This window comes from Crocodylus porosus, unplaced genomic scaffold, assembly GCF_001723895.1.
Source record: "Crocodylus porosus isolate Cpor-Errol unplaced genomic scaffold, CroPor_comp1, whole genome shotgun sequence".
In the NCBI taxonomy this organism is placed as follows: domain Eukaryota; kingdom Metazoa; phylum Chordata; order Crocodylia; family Crocodylidae; genus Crocodylus; species Crocodylus porosus.
The window spans coordinates 2115364-2135337 of record NW_017728932.1 but is presented as its reverse complement, the minus strand read 5'-3'; the positions used below and the strand labels follow the sequence as shown (position 1 = coordinate 2135337).

Below are 19974 nucleotides of genomic sequence, written 5' to 3'. Positions count from 1 at the left end.
CTTAATCTCTGGTGCACCTGAAACTAACATTTCTTTGATCTCTGTATTTAAAGTCTTCAGTGTTTTATTGCTTAACGGGGAGAGGATTTTCTTTCAATTGAGTTCCTAGGAAGGAAACGCCCAATTAATTAATAAAGTTGGAGGATTCATGAATCCCTGAACACAAAAATTATTTCTACAAGGGGCCTGGATATATGATATTGGAAAAAGGATTATCTGATCTGAAGCTCCTTAGGGGATTTCTAATGAAAGAAAATATTAACCTATGCTCTTGGAATTTTAAAAGTATTTGAGACTAACCCACTAAAAGGAATAGCACTCTCTTTGACCGAGTATGTGCATTCTTGGTTATGTTAAAGTAATATTTTTGCTTTTTCTTTATAACCTATGGGGTGGTTATGTTAGCCATATCAAAGTCTACAATAGGTCTTAACATGATTACGTTTTATATATTATAAAAGTATTTAAATTTAATTAGCTTTACAGTGATATTCATGTTATAATATACAAGATGTGATGTAGTATTTTCCATCTAAGGATTTTGAAGGGCTTTCTAAACATTAATTAATAGATCTGCACAAGCAGATTATGTGAGGTAAGTAGTAGTATGCATATTTTCGTATGGAGAAAGTGAGGTGCAAAGAGATTAAATGTATTGCCAGAGCTGCCAATCTGTTGTACAACTGGAGAATGAGAGCTGGGGAAGAAACTTTTTCCGTCCTGCAAACCGTTTCTGTATTTTTCTTGATTTTTACATTGGGACAAAACTGAGACAGTTTGAAGTCTAAGGGTTGGAGACCTTGCTCTACCAGTCCCCCCACATTCTGAGTCGTCAGCAGTTGGCAGTTTTTAGCAGTGGGCCAGACTGTCCCACCTCAAGTCTGATATGGGATGGTGCGAGAACCCAAGACACGGGCAAAGCTCCTGCTGCGTGGCTCAGGCGAAGACCCTCACCACTGGAATGATGCTGAATTTCCCAGCTCTTCAGGGCAGGTCCAATGGCTGTGCAAATTGGATTGGACCCATGAGCCATAGATTGCTGGCCTCTGCCCTAACTGATTGCTCTGCCCTGTCAATGAGTCACTGTGAGCAAAGGTCTTGTGTATCCCACTTTATATCAATAAATAAAAAACAAAAAATCTCTGAAGCAAGGATTTGAACCTGGATCTCCCACATTGCTCTCTTAGTGGTCTATTGAAAATGTAAATATTTAGGTAAAGTGAAACATTTCAGCAAGAAAAATTGAGACACCCATCCATTGTAGCTTAGGATCAGATGAAGGCCTTGACCCTGGATCTTCCACATGCCTGATGAAGGCTACTGCTGTTTCAGGAGTTGCTCTCTGGGTACATCTACATGTTCACTTAGGGCAAAGAAATAAACTCTGGTGCAGTTTGCGCTGAAGTTTATTTCTCCCGGGCACAGCATTCACACGTGCACCCGGGACCCCAGCACATAGAGGTAGGGCACAGCAGCCCCAGGTTGGTAGTGGGCCCAGGGGTTCAGCTCCAGGCTGCAGTTGGTGGCATCGGACAGCAGAGGGGCTGTCTGGGGCATAGGGCACTATAGTTCAGGGCTAGCTGGCAGGCAGCCCCCACATTGTAGGACCATCACCCCCCAGCCAGTACCAGTTACCATCTACACATGCATTGTGATGGCATAAAATACTCTGCCATAGGATACTTGTCCTGGACAGTACTGTCCTACAGTGGAGTTAATTAATTTACTGCACCCCAATATGGGTGCACATGTAGATGCACCTTGTGTATCCCGAAATTCCTTCCTGGATACAAAACCATTTCCTATGGAATACTGGTTGGTTCCCATTAAATGTTTGCTTGAATAAACTTCTTCCACTTATGCCCCACCCCTCCCCTGCATCCTCCATGGAAATAAAAGCTTTAATCAGAATTCTCTGAGCCACAGGATAGTACGGAAGTAGATAACTAGGTTCAAAAAGAGATTGGAAAAATTCACCAAGGATCGGTTGGTCCATCAGTGGGTATTAAATATAATAGCTATGGGTACAACCTCAAAATCAGGATTTCTTAGGCTTCTCGCTACTGGAAGCTGTAGGAGGAAATTATTCTGGATATGTCTGGCTTAAATGCTCTTCTCCTTAGTATTCACACTGCCACTGCGAAGAACGAGATACATTACTAAATGGACCTGCAGTCTGACCTTGGTTTTGGCCCTGGTTATAGTTTCAGAGGTATCATTCGCTTTTTTCAATTTTTCCATTTATAGAAGACTACAAGAGCAGTTTCCTTTTAAGGTTGAATAAACTGTAGCATTTGGAAACTGTAGCCATGAGAGTTAGCATACCATTCACTTGTTATGTTTATAAACCAGGAATTGCAATAGGTGTTTCTTTTTACCTAAACTAGTATCTGCTGGATGGAAATGGATCATTGAGTTCAAGTTGTGTACTGCAGTAGATTCCTGATAGCATCCATTACATTTTACAATGTTTAGAGTTGTCCTTTTCTTTCTCTGTCTGTTGCCAGGTGAATAATGCCATGTTTATTAGTGCATTGTTTCAGCAAATTCATTTGATTCAGAAGGAAATTGAGTTTGTTCTGTTCTACCAATTCTGTTTGTGCTTTTGTGGGGGGGTTTTTTTTTTGTCTGTCTGTTTTACTACTCAGAACCTAATTAGCTGGCTTGATTAAATGGCAGACTTAATCTTTGAAGTGTCTGTTTTTCATTAAGTCATTCAGCAACTTTTTATGGACGGCATACTAGTCTTTTTAGATAATGGCCTTTGGACTACTTTGACTTATGTCTGTCCTCTTCCTCCCCTCTTCCCCTATTCTGCTCCAACATAAAGTGCATTCTCACCAGCAGGAGTAAAATGCACAATGACACTCTTTTTTTAGCGATACCAATTTTTCTGTTGCTTACTGTCTATTCCAGAGCTCCAAATACTATGAGGACCTTGTTACATGGTAATTATGGGTGGCTCCTGGAGCTGTTAACACCTGGATTGTCCACACATTAACACCGGAAACTAGTTTTAAGCACTCCTTATGCAGCTGCTCCAAGGCGGGGTTATCTCTGATTCCTGTTACCCAGTTGGTATTACACTAAGGTGTACCTCCTCTAGGCTACACCTTGGTATAAACATCCTTCCCACCTCCCCGCAGCTTCCGCTGACCTGAATCAGGCCCACTATCCCCTTCCCTCCTTCCCAGCACCCTAGATTCCCACTGACTGTCCCCAGCACCCTCTCCCCTGCTTATGTGCAGCTTCCTGTTCTGTCTTTCCTTGGGGAGCAGGCAGGGAAGATTTAACCTACCTGCCCAGCTGCTGCCAGTGCTGCTGCTCTCTGGGCAGGCTCAGCACAGGGAAGAGCAGCAGCAGTAGCCAGGCAGGCAGGTTAACCCTTCCCTGCCTACTGTCCTGGGACAGACAGTGTGCCCAGCCACAAGTAAGTAGGAGGGGCAAGGAGGAACCCTGAGTGGCACTGGGGGGAACTGGGGAGGTCCCAGGGGGCAGGAGAGAAGCCTGGAATGGTTTGGGGGCTTGGGATTCTTGCCTTTCCATCTTCTAGGCCCCTGCAGGCCTGAAATGCGAGAACTAAAGATGCTGATCAACATTTGTGTGGCTCGTAATGTAACACGTAACAAGGCCCTGACTAAAGAACCTGGTACACTAGATTCCTAGTTTATCTTTACACATGCTCGGGGGTGGGGAGGCACTTTAATTAGAGTGGCTCTTTTAATTGGAGTAGCTCTCAGGAGCCACTCTAATTAAACCGCTTGCAACGTTTCGCATATTCAGCATCCCACACTTCAGAATGGCGGCAGGGGCACTTTAACTAAAGCTTGTTCAGTGATCTTTAGTCAAAGCACCCCTGCGACCATTCTGAAAAGTGGGGACACTCAATACATGTAACACTAAACTACTGAAGCTTGCTAGCTAGCGCACTTGATTAATCGAGTCTGCTCAGACGTGATGTAATTAGAACTCATTGGAGCAGGCATCAAGCACGTATATAGGTGCCCTAAGAGATTGAAACTTAGAGTATGCACAGTATATTTTAAATACGTGAATCATCTCCTTTACAGTTGTTTCAATTCTAGCTCTCTTGTACTAGAGGTCGAGGTGTAAATACTGATTCTGATCGCTGTTAAATAGAAGGAGGAAACGCATCCTGAAAAAAACAGTGTTACCAACTGTCTTCTTTACCTATAGTACAGTCTTGAGAAGAAGCTGTCAGTGTTGACAAGGCCCAAGAACTGTAGTCTTCATTTTGATGTGGGCCTGATTCCTGTAATATATGTGCCTACCTTAAGGCTTCCCTGGAATTAATTTAAAATTAGAAATTAAGAATTCGTAGATTCTTGATAATCCTAAAACTAACCTGCTGTACTGGCTCTTTGCATTTGCATATAAAAAAAAAAGTTCTTTGCCTTTCACACCTTGTGAACAGGTAGGATCAAGTCGGTGTCAATTACAGGTATCCTATACTCATGCTTTATTTTAGGAGCAGAGGACACTGTTCAAAGTAAAAGCACAGGGTATAAAAACTGAGATAAGTGTTAGTGTCATTGGTTTTAAATTAAAGCTAACTTGGTCCATGATTTAGGGTGACAATAATTTCAGGCTTTGACCACTGTTCTCTAAAGTTTCTTACCAGATTCAAGTTAAAACTTATAGGACCATAGTCGCTGCCCCACCCCCTCCTCCCCCCACAGCACCCTTGCTAATTGGAGTAGTATCTGGCTTACTAAAGGTGGAAGGAAACATATGTTGTTTCCCTTGTGCCACTATACATTTTTTTTATAGCAGCACAAAGGTCAGGGAAACAGACATTCATGCCCCTTGTTGCACCATAAATGCCCAAAATTTCTGGGCACAAAGTAGTTGGTATAAATTTTTGCCATTATTGAGTGACAGAAGTTTGTTTGCTTTATGGTGCTAGAGTACAGGCAGCCAAGAGCTGCCTGTGCTCTCCAGCTTCCCCCAGGATGCGTTCCTAGGGCTTAGTAGGCCCCATCCTGCACAACCAGGAATTTCCACATAGGATCAGGCCCCTCAAGCCCCAAGAGTACCTGCCTAGCTTTCCCCTGCTTACAGAGATGCACCAGTTCAATCCTTTGGTGCGCTCCCAGAGCTGAGACCACGTTGCATCTGTGTAAAGAAGGAACATCCTGCAAGATCCAGTGGGTGGGACAGCAGGTGAAGTATGTTTCACCAAATGAAGCCGATCAGCTGTGCCAGGATGTGCCTATTTCTATCCAAAGTCGTCGTATTGAAATAAATTGAACAACTGAAAGAGTAAAGTTCTGTTCAGTCTGACCAAATATAACAGAAAATTGTTTGTAAAGAAAATATACGAGCAGTGACCTGTGTGGCTCTGATTCAATGAACTATGTTTTCTGGACTAAAAAGAAATTACCCAGTGCCTGGAAGGCTGAATATAACACAGTTGTTTGTAAGTAATCAATGAAAACTGCTTTTATAAAAACATAAAAAGGTAAAGAAACTATAATTTATTTTATAATAAATACTTTTGTTGAGCAACAATGCATGTAGCTATTAGAGACTTTCAGCAATAAGTGATTTTAGACTGTCAAGTGCCAGCCCCCGTTGTGGTGGTTGAGCTCTTAAAATGAAAAGAATGAATGAATCGTTTTGAAGATTCTTCAGAATGCTTTTGACACTTACTTTAGGAAAGAAAATAAATTGAATTCATTACTATACTTAAAAGATAACATGTATGGTTCTGAATGTTCATACTACTACACAGGCAATTATTTTTGTTGTTTGGGAGGGTTTTAGCTCTTGGGTAGTTTGCATTTTTTTTTAATTAGTTGAACAGTGAGGTATCATGCAGTAAAAAAAATAGATGGATAAAATATCCAGCTATAACAGTGAATTTAGAACATCCCAATCAGATATTACATCTGAATACAAAGACAAAGGGATAGACTTGGCCGTCAGATAAAAGTGGAGACACATTCCCCTGAATTGGATGGGAGTTGTCTGTGCATATTGGAAGGCAGCATTTTAATTACTAACTTTAGTCCTACAGCTCTTGTACATGACAGCCTCTAGCAGTGCTATGGTAGGTCATTTAAATTCTGGCTTAAATAGACTGGCCCCATCTGGCCCCAGCAGTCTTTCCAGCCCCTAACAATTATGAAACTATGACTATTATGGTAAAATACTCAAACCTGTAGTTAAATGGAGCAATCATCTCAGTAAGTTCAAGAGCATCATCTTTACTTGTAAGGAACTGCACTCAATTCCATCTTTCATCTCTGCTTTCACCTCTAATCTGGCTCTTTTTACTTGGCCCAACCCTCTCTTCTGCTTATCTGCGTTGTGTCCCTGCTCCTGATGCTCCTCGTACCTGAAATATTCTTCTTTTCATGTGCTTCACACACCTCCAAATTCCGCTTCAAAATATATTTCCTCAATCAAAACGACCATATCAGTAACCCATGATCAGTATGCATCTGAATTGTTTTGTCTGTGATTGTAGACTTGGAGGCAGGGACTATTGTCCACAGGTTACTTGTTTTGGAGCTATAAACTTTGTTGCTTTGTAGCACGTGACAAAAACAACAACACAGTACAACTTTCTTTTTAGGAACACATGTTGCAGCCCTGGCAGAACTTCCCTAGGTGGATGCTCATCAAGCTACTATGTTTGGTTCTCATCACACCGGGCCAATGTACTCTCAGTGCTGATCCCAGAGTTATCATAGCTGTTTAAATGCAGCTTCAACTCTCTGGTGGTTCTGAATTAATAATTTGCTTCTTCAGGGGCATGTGAAAGTGGAAGTAAACAGCTTGGGTGTTGGTTCTCGTGCGTAGACTAGCCTCACAAATGCAGCATATTCATAAAATCATCCTTAGCAAGTTGTACATAGGCAAGCCTCCTAAATGGTCAAGCCAGAAGGGTATTTTTTTGAAGTGTTAGAAAATAATTTCTTCAGTGTTTTAAAATGACTTCTTCCCTCTGACATTGTTGTACGTGCCTAGTTTGATCACATGAATGTTCTTGTATTCATCTTGCTCAAACATGCTCTTTTCTGTGTGAAAATCCCTTTCTAAAAATGGTCTCATTTTAATGTGTGGATTAACGAGGTGAAATGGACTTTCTAGCAACGACGCTGAAAACAGATTCCTTTTCAAAGCTGGTATAAAGAAGGGTAAAAATACAATTACAGGATTATATTGGTCTATTCAGCATAATCAAGTGATGAGTTCCAAGCATTTAAACATCACTGTTTGCCCCAAGATGGATATATAGTCCAGTAACTAATGTATATTAATAATTCAGAATGTGATTTTTTTTCCCATTGTAAAATGAGTTAGAACATTTATTAGGTCATACCAAAAGAAAGACTGCATAGCACATGTGCTAGTCTGTTTTCTATTAGTTTCCAGAGTACATTTCAGTAGTTGCTGCCCCTGAGAATTTTAAAGATTTTAGAGATGTAAGAAATATAAATAAAAATAATTTTACTTTAGATAAATTATTCTTATTACATTTCTCAATGCAAAGAACCCTTTGGATGAATAGGAAGTCAATATCCAAGGTAGTGATCCAGAAAAAAAGAAAGTCTTCAAGCACTCAGTTGAATCACACTTCAGCCCCTTTCTCAGCAAATACACGGGTAAATAAATGGGCCGTTTAGCACCAACAGAAAGGAATTCCAGAGTCCCAGAACCTTTTTGATGATGCTCTGCTACTAGTCAAAGACCTTTAAAGCAACATCTGTAAACATCTTTAAAGAAATGTTTGCATGCAGTACAGCCAAAGGGTGCTGAGAGAGGGTGATCACTAAATAAGGATGACCATATTAGTTTTTTAAGGAAATCTGGAGCACTCCCTCTCCTCCCCACTGCAAGTCAGTGGCACGTAGGTGGGAGGGAGCCTGCCGGGCCTACAGTCCTAGAGCAGAGCCTCCCCCAAGTCCTCACTGGCAGCCAGGTGGGCAGAAGGCACCCCCACTCTCTTCAGGGTAGGGGTCTCAGTACCCGCCCCCCCCCCGGGAATCCTGCCCTCACCTGAGTTCTGCGCAGCGGCGACTGCTCCTGGGTCCCAACTCCTCTGAAGTGTCAGCAGGTGAACTTGCACAGTGGTCTTAGGGTTGGGTGACTTGGGTGACCTCCCAGGGTGCTGTGGTCAGGGGGTCCGCAGCACCTTATGGACTACTAGCTCCTTCTGGGGAACCAGCATTTTATTTTCTGTAAAGTTTTTTTGTTGTTGTTGTCGTCATCCCCCCCCAGTGAATTTTGCGGGCAATACTGAATTTTGTGAAATCACATATTCAGTAGATCCCCACTGCTAGGCCTACCAACCATGGGATCTCATGGTGCAACCCATGGTTGGGAGCCTCTTCAGTGTTCAGACCTTCCAGCTGCAAAGGAGGCACCCTCTGGCCCCGTGGCCGGAGCCCCCTCACTGACTGGAGCTCCCAGCCATAGGAGCACACCATGCGCCCCCATGCTGTGTCAGCTGATGGGGCTCCCACCAAAGATTGCCAGTGCAGGGGGAGCCCGGGATTGTGATTGTGGGCTCCCTCTGCACTGGCAGTATGGCATAATGGGGTCTGACGATTGTGTGGCATGGCAAGACACCTGATTGTTGGGATTGTGGCTCATATCCCATCATGCTTTTTTTTTAAACATTTGTCAGTGGCTTGAGAAATACAAAACCATATGCACGAGTGAGTCTGAGAATCGGAGCTAATAAGTTAAGAGTTTGATCTTTCAGCCTTTCCAGATCCCTTTTAAAACATTGTTTCAATTGTATAAATGTCAAAAAAATGTACAGTATACTCAACATGTAGAACCTATAGATGTTATTTCACCGTTCAGTAACAGTGTTTGTGCTGCTTTGTTTTCCTAGGGCTGATGAAATTGAGATGATCATGACAGACCTTGAAAGAGCAAATCAGGTAGGAATCTAAAACAAGGTTTTCTCATAACGTTCGGAAGACCTCTATTCTTTTTTCTTTTTATCAACCAGAATGCTCCTTTCCTTGAGTTTTCATAAGCGTACTAGTCTCTTTCCCACATTTTAGTATTCTCAGCTACTGCCATATTCACCTGACTCCAAAGTGGGGTGGGGGGACGGTTGACTTTTTCAACATGGGGGGGGGGAAAACAAGCTTCATCTTGGATTTAAGTGCCAGTACACAGCTCCAGCCCCTGGCCCCAGAGCTGGAGCCTCCACCTGCCCCAGGCCAGAGTTAAGCCAGAGCTGCTGCTGCTGCTGCTGTTACCTGGAGTGGACAGCAAAAGAGTCAGTAGCAGCTGTAGTGAGTTTAGGTTGGGGCAGTGGCTAGGGTCAGGGATAAGGCAGCAGCATGTGTGGCAATTGGGTCAGAGATGGAGCAGCAGCATGCATCAGAGATCAGGCGGTGGATGGGACATCAGTGCACTTCCAGGATGACAAGGCGCAGGATATGGTGGCAGCTTTGGATGGGGATTTGCAGCTGTGTGTGTTGGGGATTATACAGGGATGAGACCAAGGGGTGGAAGAGGAGCTGCAGATGGGATCAGGTAAGGATTAGGAGGCAGCACATGTGGATCAGATGGGGGACTGGAAGTTAGTAGGGGTCTGGGGGCAAGGGGAAATGCGTCCTGGGGATTGGGGGGAACAAGGTGGCAGCAGGGGTTTGGGGGTGGGTGAGGGTCTGGAGGCCAATGGCACTGGAAGATTGGGTGCTGGCAGCTAGGAGGGGCAGGTAGCAGGAGCACAGACATGGGGGGCAGTGCAGAGGAGCAAAGTGTGAGAATCAGGCTTCCTTTCTCTCTCTCCCCCCCGACATTTGTTGGGAACAAGTTTAAGGTGATCCTACAGTAATTAGAGTCTATAAATGGAGATTTATAACAAGTTTATAATTTCCCATTTATAATCTAATTACTGGGGAGTCCTCTTAAATGTTAAAGTCGTCATGATTCAAGTAAGTACAGCATTTTGTGGGCCGTGTAAGCTAGGAAAATACTTGCGAGATGTACTGTTACCTTCATGGGAGATCTCAAGTGACTCTGTTTCTGCTGTGTAGTAGCAAATGCCTTATACAAGTCAACTTAAGTTTGCTAAATTCATTTTATTATTTAAAACATCAGACATTTGGCAGTATACAAAATCACCCCATAACAGATGCCTAGTTTAACCCAAATTGCACCTCTCTTGCTTATGCATGATCTTTTTGTTGTCTGCTTGTGGTGATTCGAAACATTTTATGTTCACAGCGAAGTATCTTGTAATATACCATATTAGGGAAATTAGCTGCCATTAAAAATGTTGGCTAGTAATCGATCACTGCATTCTAAATTTGGTCCAGTTGATTAAAGTCAACATGATTTTTATGTGCCTCAATTTTTGGGTGACTTACTTCAGACGCATTAAATTAGAATAGAATCTGTTGTGGACCTGCCCTCTGAAAATCAGTTTCCATCAAAGTGTATTAAGTTGAACACCCAACAATTGAGGCACCTGAATTCTCCGTTCTTGTTTTTAAACATAAGTCATATTGACTCGATGGGAGTTGGATGAAGATGTCATACAGAAGAGATAACAAGGTTGTCTAATTTCTTGCTTCCAATATTAACTCAGTAAATTGTCTCAATAATTTGTCTCCTGCATTACCTGCCAGTGTACCAAAAACGGATGCCAAAGACGCTACTCTATAAGATAATTATGAAGCTTTAAAACAAAAATTGCCTGTTCTGTACTTTTATACAAACTATTCTAGATGCAAGTGAAATGTCTGGGCATATATGCAGCTTTGAGAAATGCAGCTGATAATTTTTAGGTACAAAAGGCCTAGTCATGATAGTCAGCTTTCAGTTAGCCTTGTTAAGTTGGTACATCAGTTAGGATTAGAAACTAGGAACTTCCAGGTTTCCATTTGTCATTCTAGTCTCTGCCACTTCCTGCTGTGTCTGCAGTCACAGGACTATGTATTTTTATTTATGTTAGTTGCCCAGACCGTGGAAAAATATGCCTGAAGCAGGATACATAGGATGCAAAATTCTAAAATGTTTATAGTTAATAAAAGAAAACATTTTCCGTTCCTGCCAAGAAAGCCTTTTAGGCAGAGCAGTAGACATAAGAGCATTACTGGTAATTTGCAAGCTTTAAGGAGTTTTTTTTTTTAATTAGTATAGACCCAGAAATTATTTTGGTAAAAGTATTTTGTCATTTCTTCAAGGATAGTGTATTTTTTGTTGTTTGCTAGTTCTACGTAAGCTATTTTTCTATTTCCAAAAGGTTGCTGCAATTACATAGCTTGCATTTAGCGTTTCCCTATTGCCATACGGCAAAAGATAATGAACTGTTACTTGGCAACGGTAAAGGTCCCTTTTACCTGACTCTTACAGCATTAGAGGAATGAATGGACTTTCAATATTTTTGTATTCAGGTGATCCTTTTCACCTCATCGGGGTGCTCAAGCACTCCCAGGGTATAGGGCCATGCCACCCACTACAGAGGAAGGTAACAAAAAACACCAAAACAGGCCATACCAGTAGAATTCCTTTCCGATCCCAACTATGGCAGTCCTTCTGACCCTGAGTCTCTGGACAAGTCCCTTTACCCAGGAACCTCTCATTTTTTAATTAACCTCCCTGATAACGTGAATGCTCTATTCTGTTAATAGAACAGGCATTTTTAGGGTTGTGAGGAGAATATATTTTGTGTTCCTGTTATCTTCATTTACACTACTGATTTACTCCGCAGAAAGGATTATAGCTCTTAGAAATGTTTCCCATTGAAACACTAGTGTTTGGAAAATTTGCAAAAGCAAAAACCTGTGTTCAGGCAGAAGTGAACTCAGTACAGTGGAAGTAGAGTAGTACAATGTAGTGGGAAAAGAATGCCATCTGATATTTGTAAAGGAAGCTAATGACCACAGACTTAAGCTGCTTTATTAAAGTACAACAGGTTTTGCTCTCTCACCCAGCTCCCATCTGCATACACCAGTGTGAGTTGAGTTTGAGTTATGTAGTACTTCAGGTTGCGGTAACTAGCCTGTCAGGGTTTGTGGGCTGAAACTCAAGCGGTGTTGAATGTTGACAGCGGAACTAGTAAGGCAGTGATGTAGTTCAGGTTAAGGCTACTCATCCAATCTAGTCCAATCTCTCTTTCCAATCTCTGTCTCATTTAGTCCAATCTCTCTGTCTAGCGAAAGCATTGTTTTGCAGCATGGTCTCATACTTGTTAAAGCCAGGCTTGCTGAAATACGGGAAGTCAAGTATGCTAACCTGAATTAACTTGCAGGGAAGAGAAATTGTTAAAAGGGCAAAAACAAATACCGAAGAAGCAGAAAATTAATGAAAATGGAGAATGAAGCAAAGCTTTTGAAAGGGTGAACCAATACAAAAAGATGGAACAGTGCAACAATTACTAAAAATGCCAGCTGTATATAAGGATCCCTCAAGAGGGGCAATTTAATAGTTCATTAATATGCAACTTTAACACTTGGCGTAGAGTCTGAAGAGTTCTACTGAGACCTGCTACGATTGCAGTAGCAGTAAAATGCTACCCTTTCTGCTGCAAGATGAGAAAAAGACCTGTCAACATTTTCATTTGAGCATGCATTCCTTTTTTTTCTTTGCTGTTAATCCCCAGCGTGTTTTACTGAGTACTTTAATTGGTATCAATAAAGCAGTAAACAGAAGTATTACTGAATATAGAAATATTTAACTGATGTTTGCTTTGCCAGTTCACAAACCTAGTAGTTCCAGAAGTTTTACCTTGCATTTTCATAAAGATTTAATAATGCTCTAAGAGGGGAGCTCATTTTATTAAGATTTCATTTTACACAATAAATCATGGCATATTTGCTGATATGCTATGAAGTAAAATAATAAATAATTAAAACTAAACTTCCCTTACTTGTCAAAATAAATTATTTATTATAATTTGCAATACAGGATCTTTGAATTTTTTATAGTTTGATTCACAGAATCTAATCATTTCCAATCAGTAAAGTTAGTAAGATTCTACTGTGCTGATTTGGGGTGTATAAAAATGAGTGTATGCATGCACATGCATATGTATGTTTATATAAAGATTTCTTATGAGCTCTCTCAGCCTCAACCAGTCAGTGTAGAGGATCCTTCATATCTTATTTACATCAATATACACTACAGCAAACAGTGGATGATGCAAATGAATTATTCTTTTACTGCACCTTTTTGTCTGATGGTGGATAATGAAAATCAGTTTTTTGTTGAAAATGGATTTAATGCGTTGTAAAAGCAGTAATACTCTGGAAGGTTTTAGAAACCTGCAAGATTAATTTTAAGGTCATGATATTGCTGCGAAAAAACTGCAGGGACTTGAGGTTTATAAGTCTATGGTTCCACATACCTGATGTATCCTGATAGTTTGGCCCAAACATTGCTTAGCCAAATTTTAAAAAGAAAAAAAATAATAATAAAAGAAAAAATATGACTGACCGGACACAGTTTATGCCTATGGTCCACATCTAGGTTTGCGTTTAATTGCAATTACTTACTTTGCTGCATTGTTAATTAGCTAATACCATTACACATGTAGATGGTGACACTTTACTCTGCAGCTAATTAATCTGTTCCACAGTTAAGCACACGTGTAGACATGGCCACTGAGTTTGATTAATCCAATCAGCTATATATCCCAGTGTTTCCCAACCTTTTTCGCCCCACGGCACTTACCTAAGTAAAAAAGCACCACAGCACGCCAGACGCAGGGGGCAGGGCAGGGCATGGCGTGCAGCAGCTGGACACCGTCTGGGGGGGAAGGCACGCAGCCAGCCAGATGCTGATGGGGAGGGGTGGTGTGAGGCCAGCTGAACAGCATTTTGGGCTGGAGCCACACCCCCTGCCTGGTGGTGGCCATGTTCCCCATCTTCCTTGTGTCCACAGCAGCAGCAGGCAGGGGTGTGGCTCCAGCCAGCCAGGGGGCGTGGCTCCAGCCCAAAATGCCATGGCACACCTGGACATGCTTGACGGCACGCCAGTGTGCCACGGCACGCCAGTGTGCTGCAGCACACCAGTTGGGAAACACTGTTATATCCCCCGATGGTACTTTCATCTAGTCTGTATTTCCGTAGCTTGCTAATTAGAATGTTGTGGGAGGCGGTGTCAAAAGCCTTGCTAAAGTCAAGGTATACCATGTCCACTGCTCTCCCACACCAGGCCTGTCACTTTATCGTAGAAGGAAATCAGGTTGGTCAGGCATAGGGCCGTGCGAAGCTTCAGTCCCTGATTTGATTCAGTGGCAATTCGGCCCAATTCGGTGGCCGAATCGCCGAATCGGATCAGAGGACCCTTTAATCTCTCCGAATTGAATCGGAACCCTCTGATGTGTGCGCACGGAGTGTCCCACTGAAGCATGCGGGACTCCCCAGCACGCGCAGCAGCAGACCTGGAAGTGGACCAGAAGCACTTCTGGTCCACTTTCAGGTCCGCTGGAGAGCATGCCAGGGGGCCCCTCTGCGTCCCCGGGCTCGGTGACTGGCGCCTTCTGAGTTTGGGGGCACACCCAGGGTCCCCCTGCAGCTAACTGGTGAGCTGGGGGGGCACAGAGGGTCCCCCATCATACTTTCCGGCGGACCCAGAAGTGGGACACTCCATGTGCCCCAGTATCGCAGCAATCACAAGCCACACTGGTACCTCGAGGTATGTAGAAAAAACTTCAAAACTATGTCTATGTCTGAATCACTGATTCTACAAAGTGGCATCGAATCTTCAGATTTGGCTGAATCAAATTGGGGACAGTGATCCAAATCAAGGAATCGAATCACTGGCCCTGATTTCGGTTGAATCCAAATCCAAATTGAGTAGGGCCTGCTTAAAACACCCTTAGTCGGGCGTGACTTCCTTTCAGTGAATCCATGCTGTCTGTTCCTAATCACCTTGCTCTCCTCCAGGTGCTTTGCAATGGATTCCTTGAGGACCTGATTTATGATATTTCCAGGTATAGAGGTCAGGCTGACTAGTCTGTAGTTCCCTGGATCCTCCTCCTTCCTATACTTGCCCTTTTCTAGTCATCCAGGACCTCACCTGACCCCTACAAGTTCTTAAAAAGGATAGCCAATGTCTCCAAAATTACCTCAACCAATTCCTTCAGTCCTCTTAGGTGCTTCCCATCTAGCCCTGCTGACCTGAAAGCATCTAGCTTCTCTAAGTAATCCCCAACCTATTTTGCCATTACTCTAGGCTGTCGTCTTCTGTATTTTTGCTGCCAGCTTCATTCATCATCTGGTAGCTGTCACTATTTGTGAAGATTGAAGTAAAAAAAAGGCATTACACGCGTTAGCCTTCTCTGCATCATCTGTGACTATTTTGCCTACAGCAGTCCACAGGGGATTGTAACAGGGAAGATGGCTGCAGACAGGGTTCAGGGGCGCTCAAGGGAGGGCACTTGACTGTAAGGGGGCCAGGCCTAGAGAGTATAAGTGCAGGGCCTGAGCTAAGGTGGCCAGTCTGGCTGGAGGCCATAGCAGGAAGAGCTCCTGAGTAGGCTACAGAGACACACTGCTGAGGACACCCGGGATGTCTGTGGGTAATGCAGCATTAGGGTGGGGGTAACATTGGTGGTTTAGGATGGGACTAAGGGGAGGTGGAGGTCCCAACAGCTGGTGGCTAGGGGGGACTGTGGGGAGGAGGAGGTCCCAATAAGCCCAGAAGCAGTGCCAGAGGCTTGCAAGTAAGGCCAGAACCTGGGAGCAGGGCAGACAAGGAGGTAGGGAGCCCAGGGCCCAGGCAAGGCCCGAGATGGATGGGGCTGAAGAGTCCAGCACCCAGAGATGGGCAGAGATGGACTTAAAGAGCCAGCACCCAGAGTGGATGGGGTGAGGAAACCCAGCACGGAGAGAGGGGCTGAAATGGGGCTAGGGCCCAGGGAGGGGCCAAGAAAGTGAGGTGGACGGCGCCAAGTGTCCATTGGACTGATTTGAGATGGGGGCCAAGGGCACATGGAACTGGTTGGTGATAACTGATTGATTGGTAACATCAGCATGGCTTGGGCATGGCTAGAAGGGGAGATGAGGAGGCCATGAAATTAGCCCTTAAGGTGATGAGCAATTAGACCATAGCTCTTGAGTGGATGAGATCTCATTCAGGGATCCCTGAGGCTGCCTGCCATTTCCAAATACATATTTACATCAAGGAGTGCCAAGCAAGCACAAGGGGAGGTGGCCCCAAGCACGGGGAAAGTGGCTAAGCGGCCACCAAGGGCCATCATGGCCACCCCTAGGGCGGGCCTGTGTTACAGACCTGAGGAATCTCTGCTCTTCCTCTGACTTGACTTTTGACTTCTTCTGTCCCTTGCCACATGCATCTCAAATTGTGCCTTGGCCTTCTTAATTTTCTCCCTGCATGCCCGTACAATACTCTTATATCCTTCCATAGTACTATGACCAAGTTTCCATTTTTTTATAGGATTCCTTTTTGAGTTTCAACTCCTTGAAATTGCTGCCTAGCCAAACTGGTCTCCTGTTGCAGTTCATATTCTTCCATCTCATCAGAATCACTTGCTTCTACACTCTTAAGAGAGCCTCATTAAAGTACAGCCAGCTCTCCTTGTCTCCTTTTCCCCTTAGACTTGCCTCCAAGGGATCCTGCCCACCAGGTTCTGGAGTTTGTTAAAATTTACTTTTCTGGATCAAGTGTCCTTATTTTGGTGATCTCCTTCCTTCCTCTCCTTAGGATCTTGAACTCTATCATTTTGTGGTTAGCATCACCCAAGTTCCCTTCCATTTTCACATTCCCAACCAATTCCTCCCTGTTTATGAACAGTAAGTCCACAAGATATCCTCAGCGTACTCCAGGAACTTGCTGGCCTGCTTGTGCACTGCTGTTTGCCTCCCAGCAGGTCTCCCCATAATGAAAGTCCCCCTTGAGATCCAAGAGCTGCAATTCAGAGGCTTTCCTCACTTCTATATAGCAGGCCTTGTCTATCTCTCCCCCTTGGTTTGGAGACCTGTAAGAGATGCCCATTATGACTTCCTCCTGCTGCTCTCCCCTCTGATCTTTAACCAAAGGTTTCAACAGGTTTTCAACTTCATACAGCACCTCTGAACACTTGTAAATCCCTTTTAGTAAACCTCCTCACTGTTTTCCCTACCTGTCTTTCCTGAACAAGCTATACCCATGTCTGACTGTGTTCCAGGTGTGTGAACTAATTCACCATGTCTCTGTAATCCCATTTACCTTGTAATTTTGTGATTGTATTAGGACCTTCAGTTCTTCCTGTGTGGTCCCCATACTTTGGACCAAACATAATTTGCATTGTTCCCCAGACTTCTTGCAGCGTTCCCCAGATACTTGCATTTCAAGTGTCTAGCTGACTGTCCTATCCTCTTCCTGAGAACACCGCTAAAATTTCCATTATTGTTTTCCCTTACAAAGTTTTTATATAGGTTTCCAGACTCTTTACTTACCTCTAGGCTATTGTATCTATCCCCCGGTAATGGTAATATAATGCCTCAAGGCTGACCCCATGACAGATCCCAATGGGATCTGGCATGGGCTGCTCTCTGCTCAATCGGTGGATACTTCCACCCAATCCCTGGAGCCAGATGAGAGGTTGGAGGCACATGGAGGGGTACCATGAGCCCAACATCAGGGAGCGTCTCCCTGATCTCAACTTCATTGCACCCCAGACTTTTTAAAAGTAGTCATGCAGCTGGGAGCCCAAGCTTCACACCTGCTTTTTTGAGGTGGTGGGGCAGCAGCTGAGAAGCCCTGAGCTCCTCCCTCCCCAGCTTCAGGAGACGTTATGGTGCAGGGCTTGATCAGCTGTGGAGTCAGGAGCTCCCTGCTGCCCATAACCCACTGCTCATACTGAGGCAGCTGTACTCTTCAAAGCTCCCTGAGTGCCAGGAGCCAGGGACTAGGGGGCCTCTCCCCAGTGTCTGGGTCCAACACCCAAGGATGTTTAAAGGGGTCCCAGAGACTGGGTACTCTCCCCAAGTGTTGTGGATGTAGCAGCTGGAGTGCAGGGAACTCCCCACTCTCCAGCTGCCACTTTAATAGATGCTTGGGTCCTAGCTTCATGCCCCTTTTTAAAGCCAGGAGTCCAACAAGAGGGAGAGGCCCCCCAATTTCATACTCACCTTGCACCTTTAAAAATTAGGTATGCAGCTGGGAGCTTAGGTGCCCATGGAAGTGCTCATGGAAGCAGCAGCTGGGGGGTGGGGAGCTCCCCAGCTGCATGCCGTTGTTCATGGTGTGAGACACAGGCAGATGAGGTCCTCGTTCCTCAGCTGTACATGCAGCTTCGCGCTCTCTTACATGTGGGCTGCAGGGCAAGGCAAATGTTTTCCTTGCCCCTGGGGCAGAGCCCTTTGGGCTCCTACTGTGAGGCTGCCCATGTGCTGGCAGTTGGCAATTGCGCATTTGCAGTTTGAGGAACTTCTATACCCCATTCCCAAAATCGCACAACCTGCTTATCTGATGTGGGAAGTTATGCAATAATGGGTCTGATGTGGGAGGCCATAAAACTCACCCAGTCCTCAATCATGCAATTGCCTTAAAGTCTACCAGCCGCTTCAGGAATGCCAGGATTTTTAAACTCGTCTCTTTTTCCTCCTCACGATGCTAACAGAATTTCTGCATTTGTCCTTCACACATTTTAAATAGAAACTAGTGCAAAATATAAAAAATTATGTCATAATGGAAAGAGGGAAGAGGAAATGTTCTTTTCAGAGTGCTCCCTGAACTTTATAGCAATTTGTTAAAGGATCTAGACTGGACTACCACTCTGCAGTTAATGAAAATTCTTTTATTGGATTTTAAGATCAGTAGAGGAGAAATGAATGGTTTAAAAATTGTTGGAACAAAAGAATTCCTGAATTCACAAACCACTGCACTTGCCACAGCAAGTGTTAGCAAAAATAACAGTTTTGTTTTGCCCAAGAAGTATAAAGAAAATGAAATGATCTTGGCAGAAACTCTCTTCACAGGGTTTTTATTTCATTTTATTGAGTGCAACTTCCTCCTAGTCCTAACAGATCATGCTGGAAATTTGCTTAGGTCTATATTTCCAGCTAAGCAAGATTGCTGTGAAATATGCGTGTGTTCAGGCCAGTATAGAGAATGGTTTTTCCTTTATCACGAACTAAGATGACAGTATATAGGCAAAGGATGTATGTGTACTAGGAAATTTTGCTTTTTAACTGATGGCAAGCAGGACCAAGAAGGAGCTCCTGGTTTTTATTCACTATTACAATGGTGCAAGGTCACTGTGTTTTTTGTTATCTGCACTGAGGCTAAAGCAGCTAATATTAGAATATCTAGATTGTCTTTCCGATTCTTCAGCTTGCAGTGGGCTACAGTCTCAGTTGACATAAAATACTATAGCTCCATTGACTTAAATGGAACCACTCCCATTTACTTCAACAGATGTTATGGTACAGTGAGTTTTGGGTCCAGATATTTGTTTCTGTGATTTTAATTTCAGTGTCTAAGACAGGAAGTAAAGTCCGTTGAGATCTTACATGGAAAATGCTGTATAAATGAAAAGAATAGTTAACGTTATTTTCACACTAAGAGAGGAGTTTCTTGTAAAACCTTGTTTTCCAGTTGGAAATACATTTATCTGGAAGCCATTCAAGGCAGAAAGTAAAGCACAATAGCCCGAAGAGGAGACTGAAGACAACCCAAGCTCTTCTGTTTGATGTTGTTCATGTAATTCTCCATTGCTGCAAAAATAGGTGGCAAAGCCCTGGAGAGCTTTCGTGTAATTTATTTTCAATAGCTTGCTGCTATTCTGTGAAGGTTGATGCAGACAAAACGGTTGACATTTTTATAGTATAAATGTTAGAAGAATTTTGAAGCTTAGTGCTCTACTACCTTCTTTAATTGATCAGATGTTCTAAAAAAACCTCATAGTTGCTACGGGATGGTCTATACTATGTGCAATGGCATATTGAAAACACTACCGGAAATTGTTATAGCCATAACTAGGCCCGTTCCCCTCAACAAAGCTATACAGGGGTAATATGCCCA

At 43.5% G+C, this 19974-nt stretch overlaps 1 protein-coding gene across 9 annotated transcripts in view; it reads left to right on the top strand.

The window, feature by feature from the left end:
• CUX1 (cut like homeobox 1) overlaps positions 1-19974 on the top strand; it is a 411425-nt gene that overhangs the window by 257429 nt on the left and 134022 nt on the right. For all 9 annotated transcript variants that reach the window (XM_019545428.1, XM_019545427.1, XM_019545421.1 and 6 more), the window contains exon 9: positions 8873-8921. In XM_019545428.1, coding sequence (XP_019400973.1) covers positions 8873-8921 — 49 coding nt within the window. The remainder of the gene's footprint in view (positions 1-8872; positions 8922-19974) is intronic.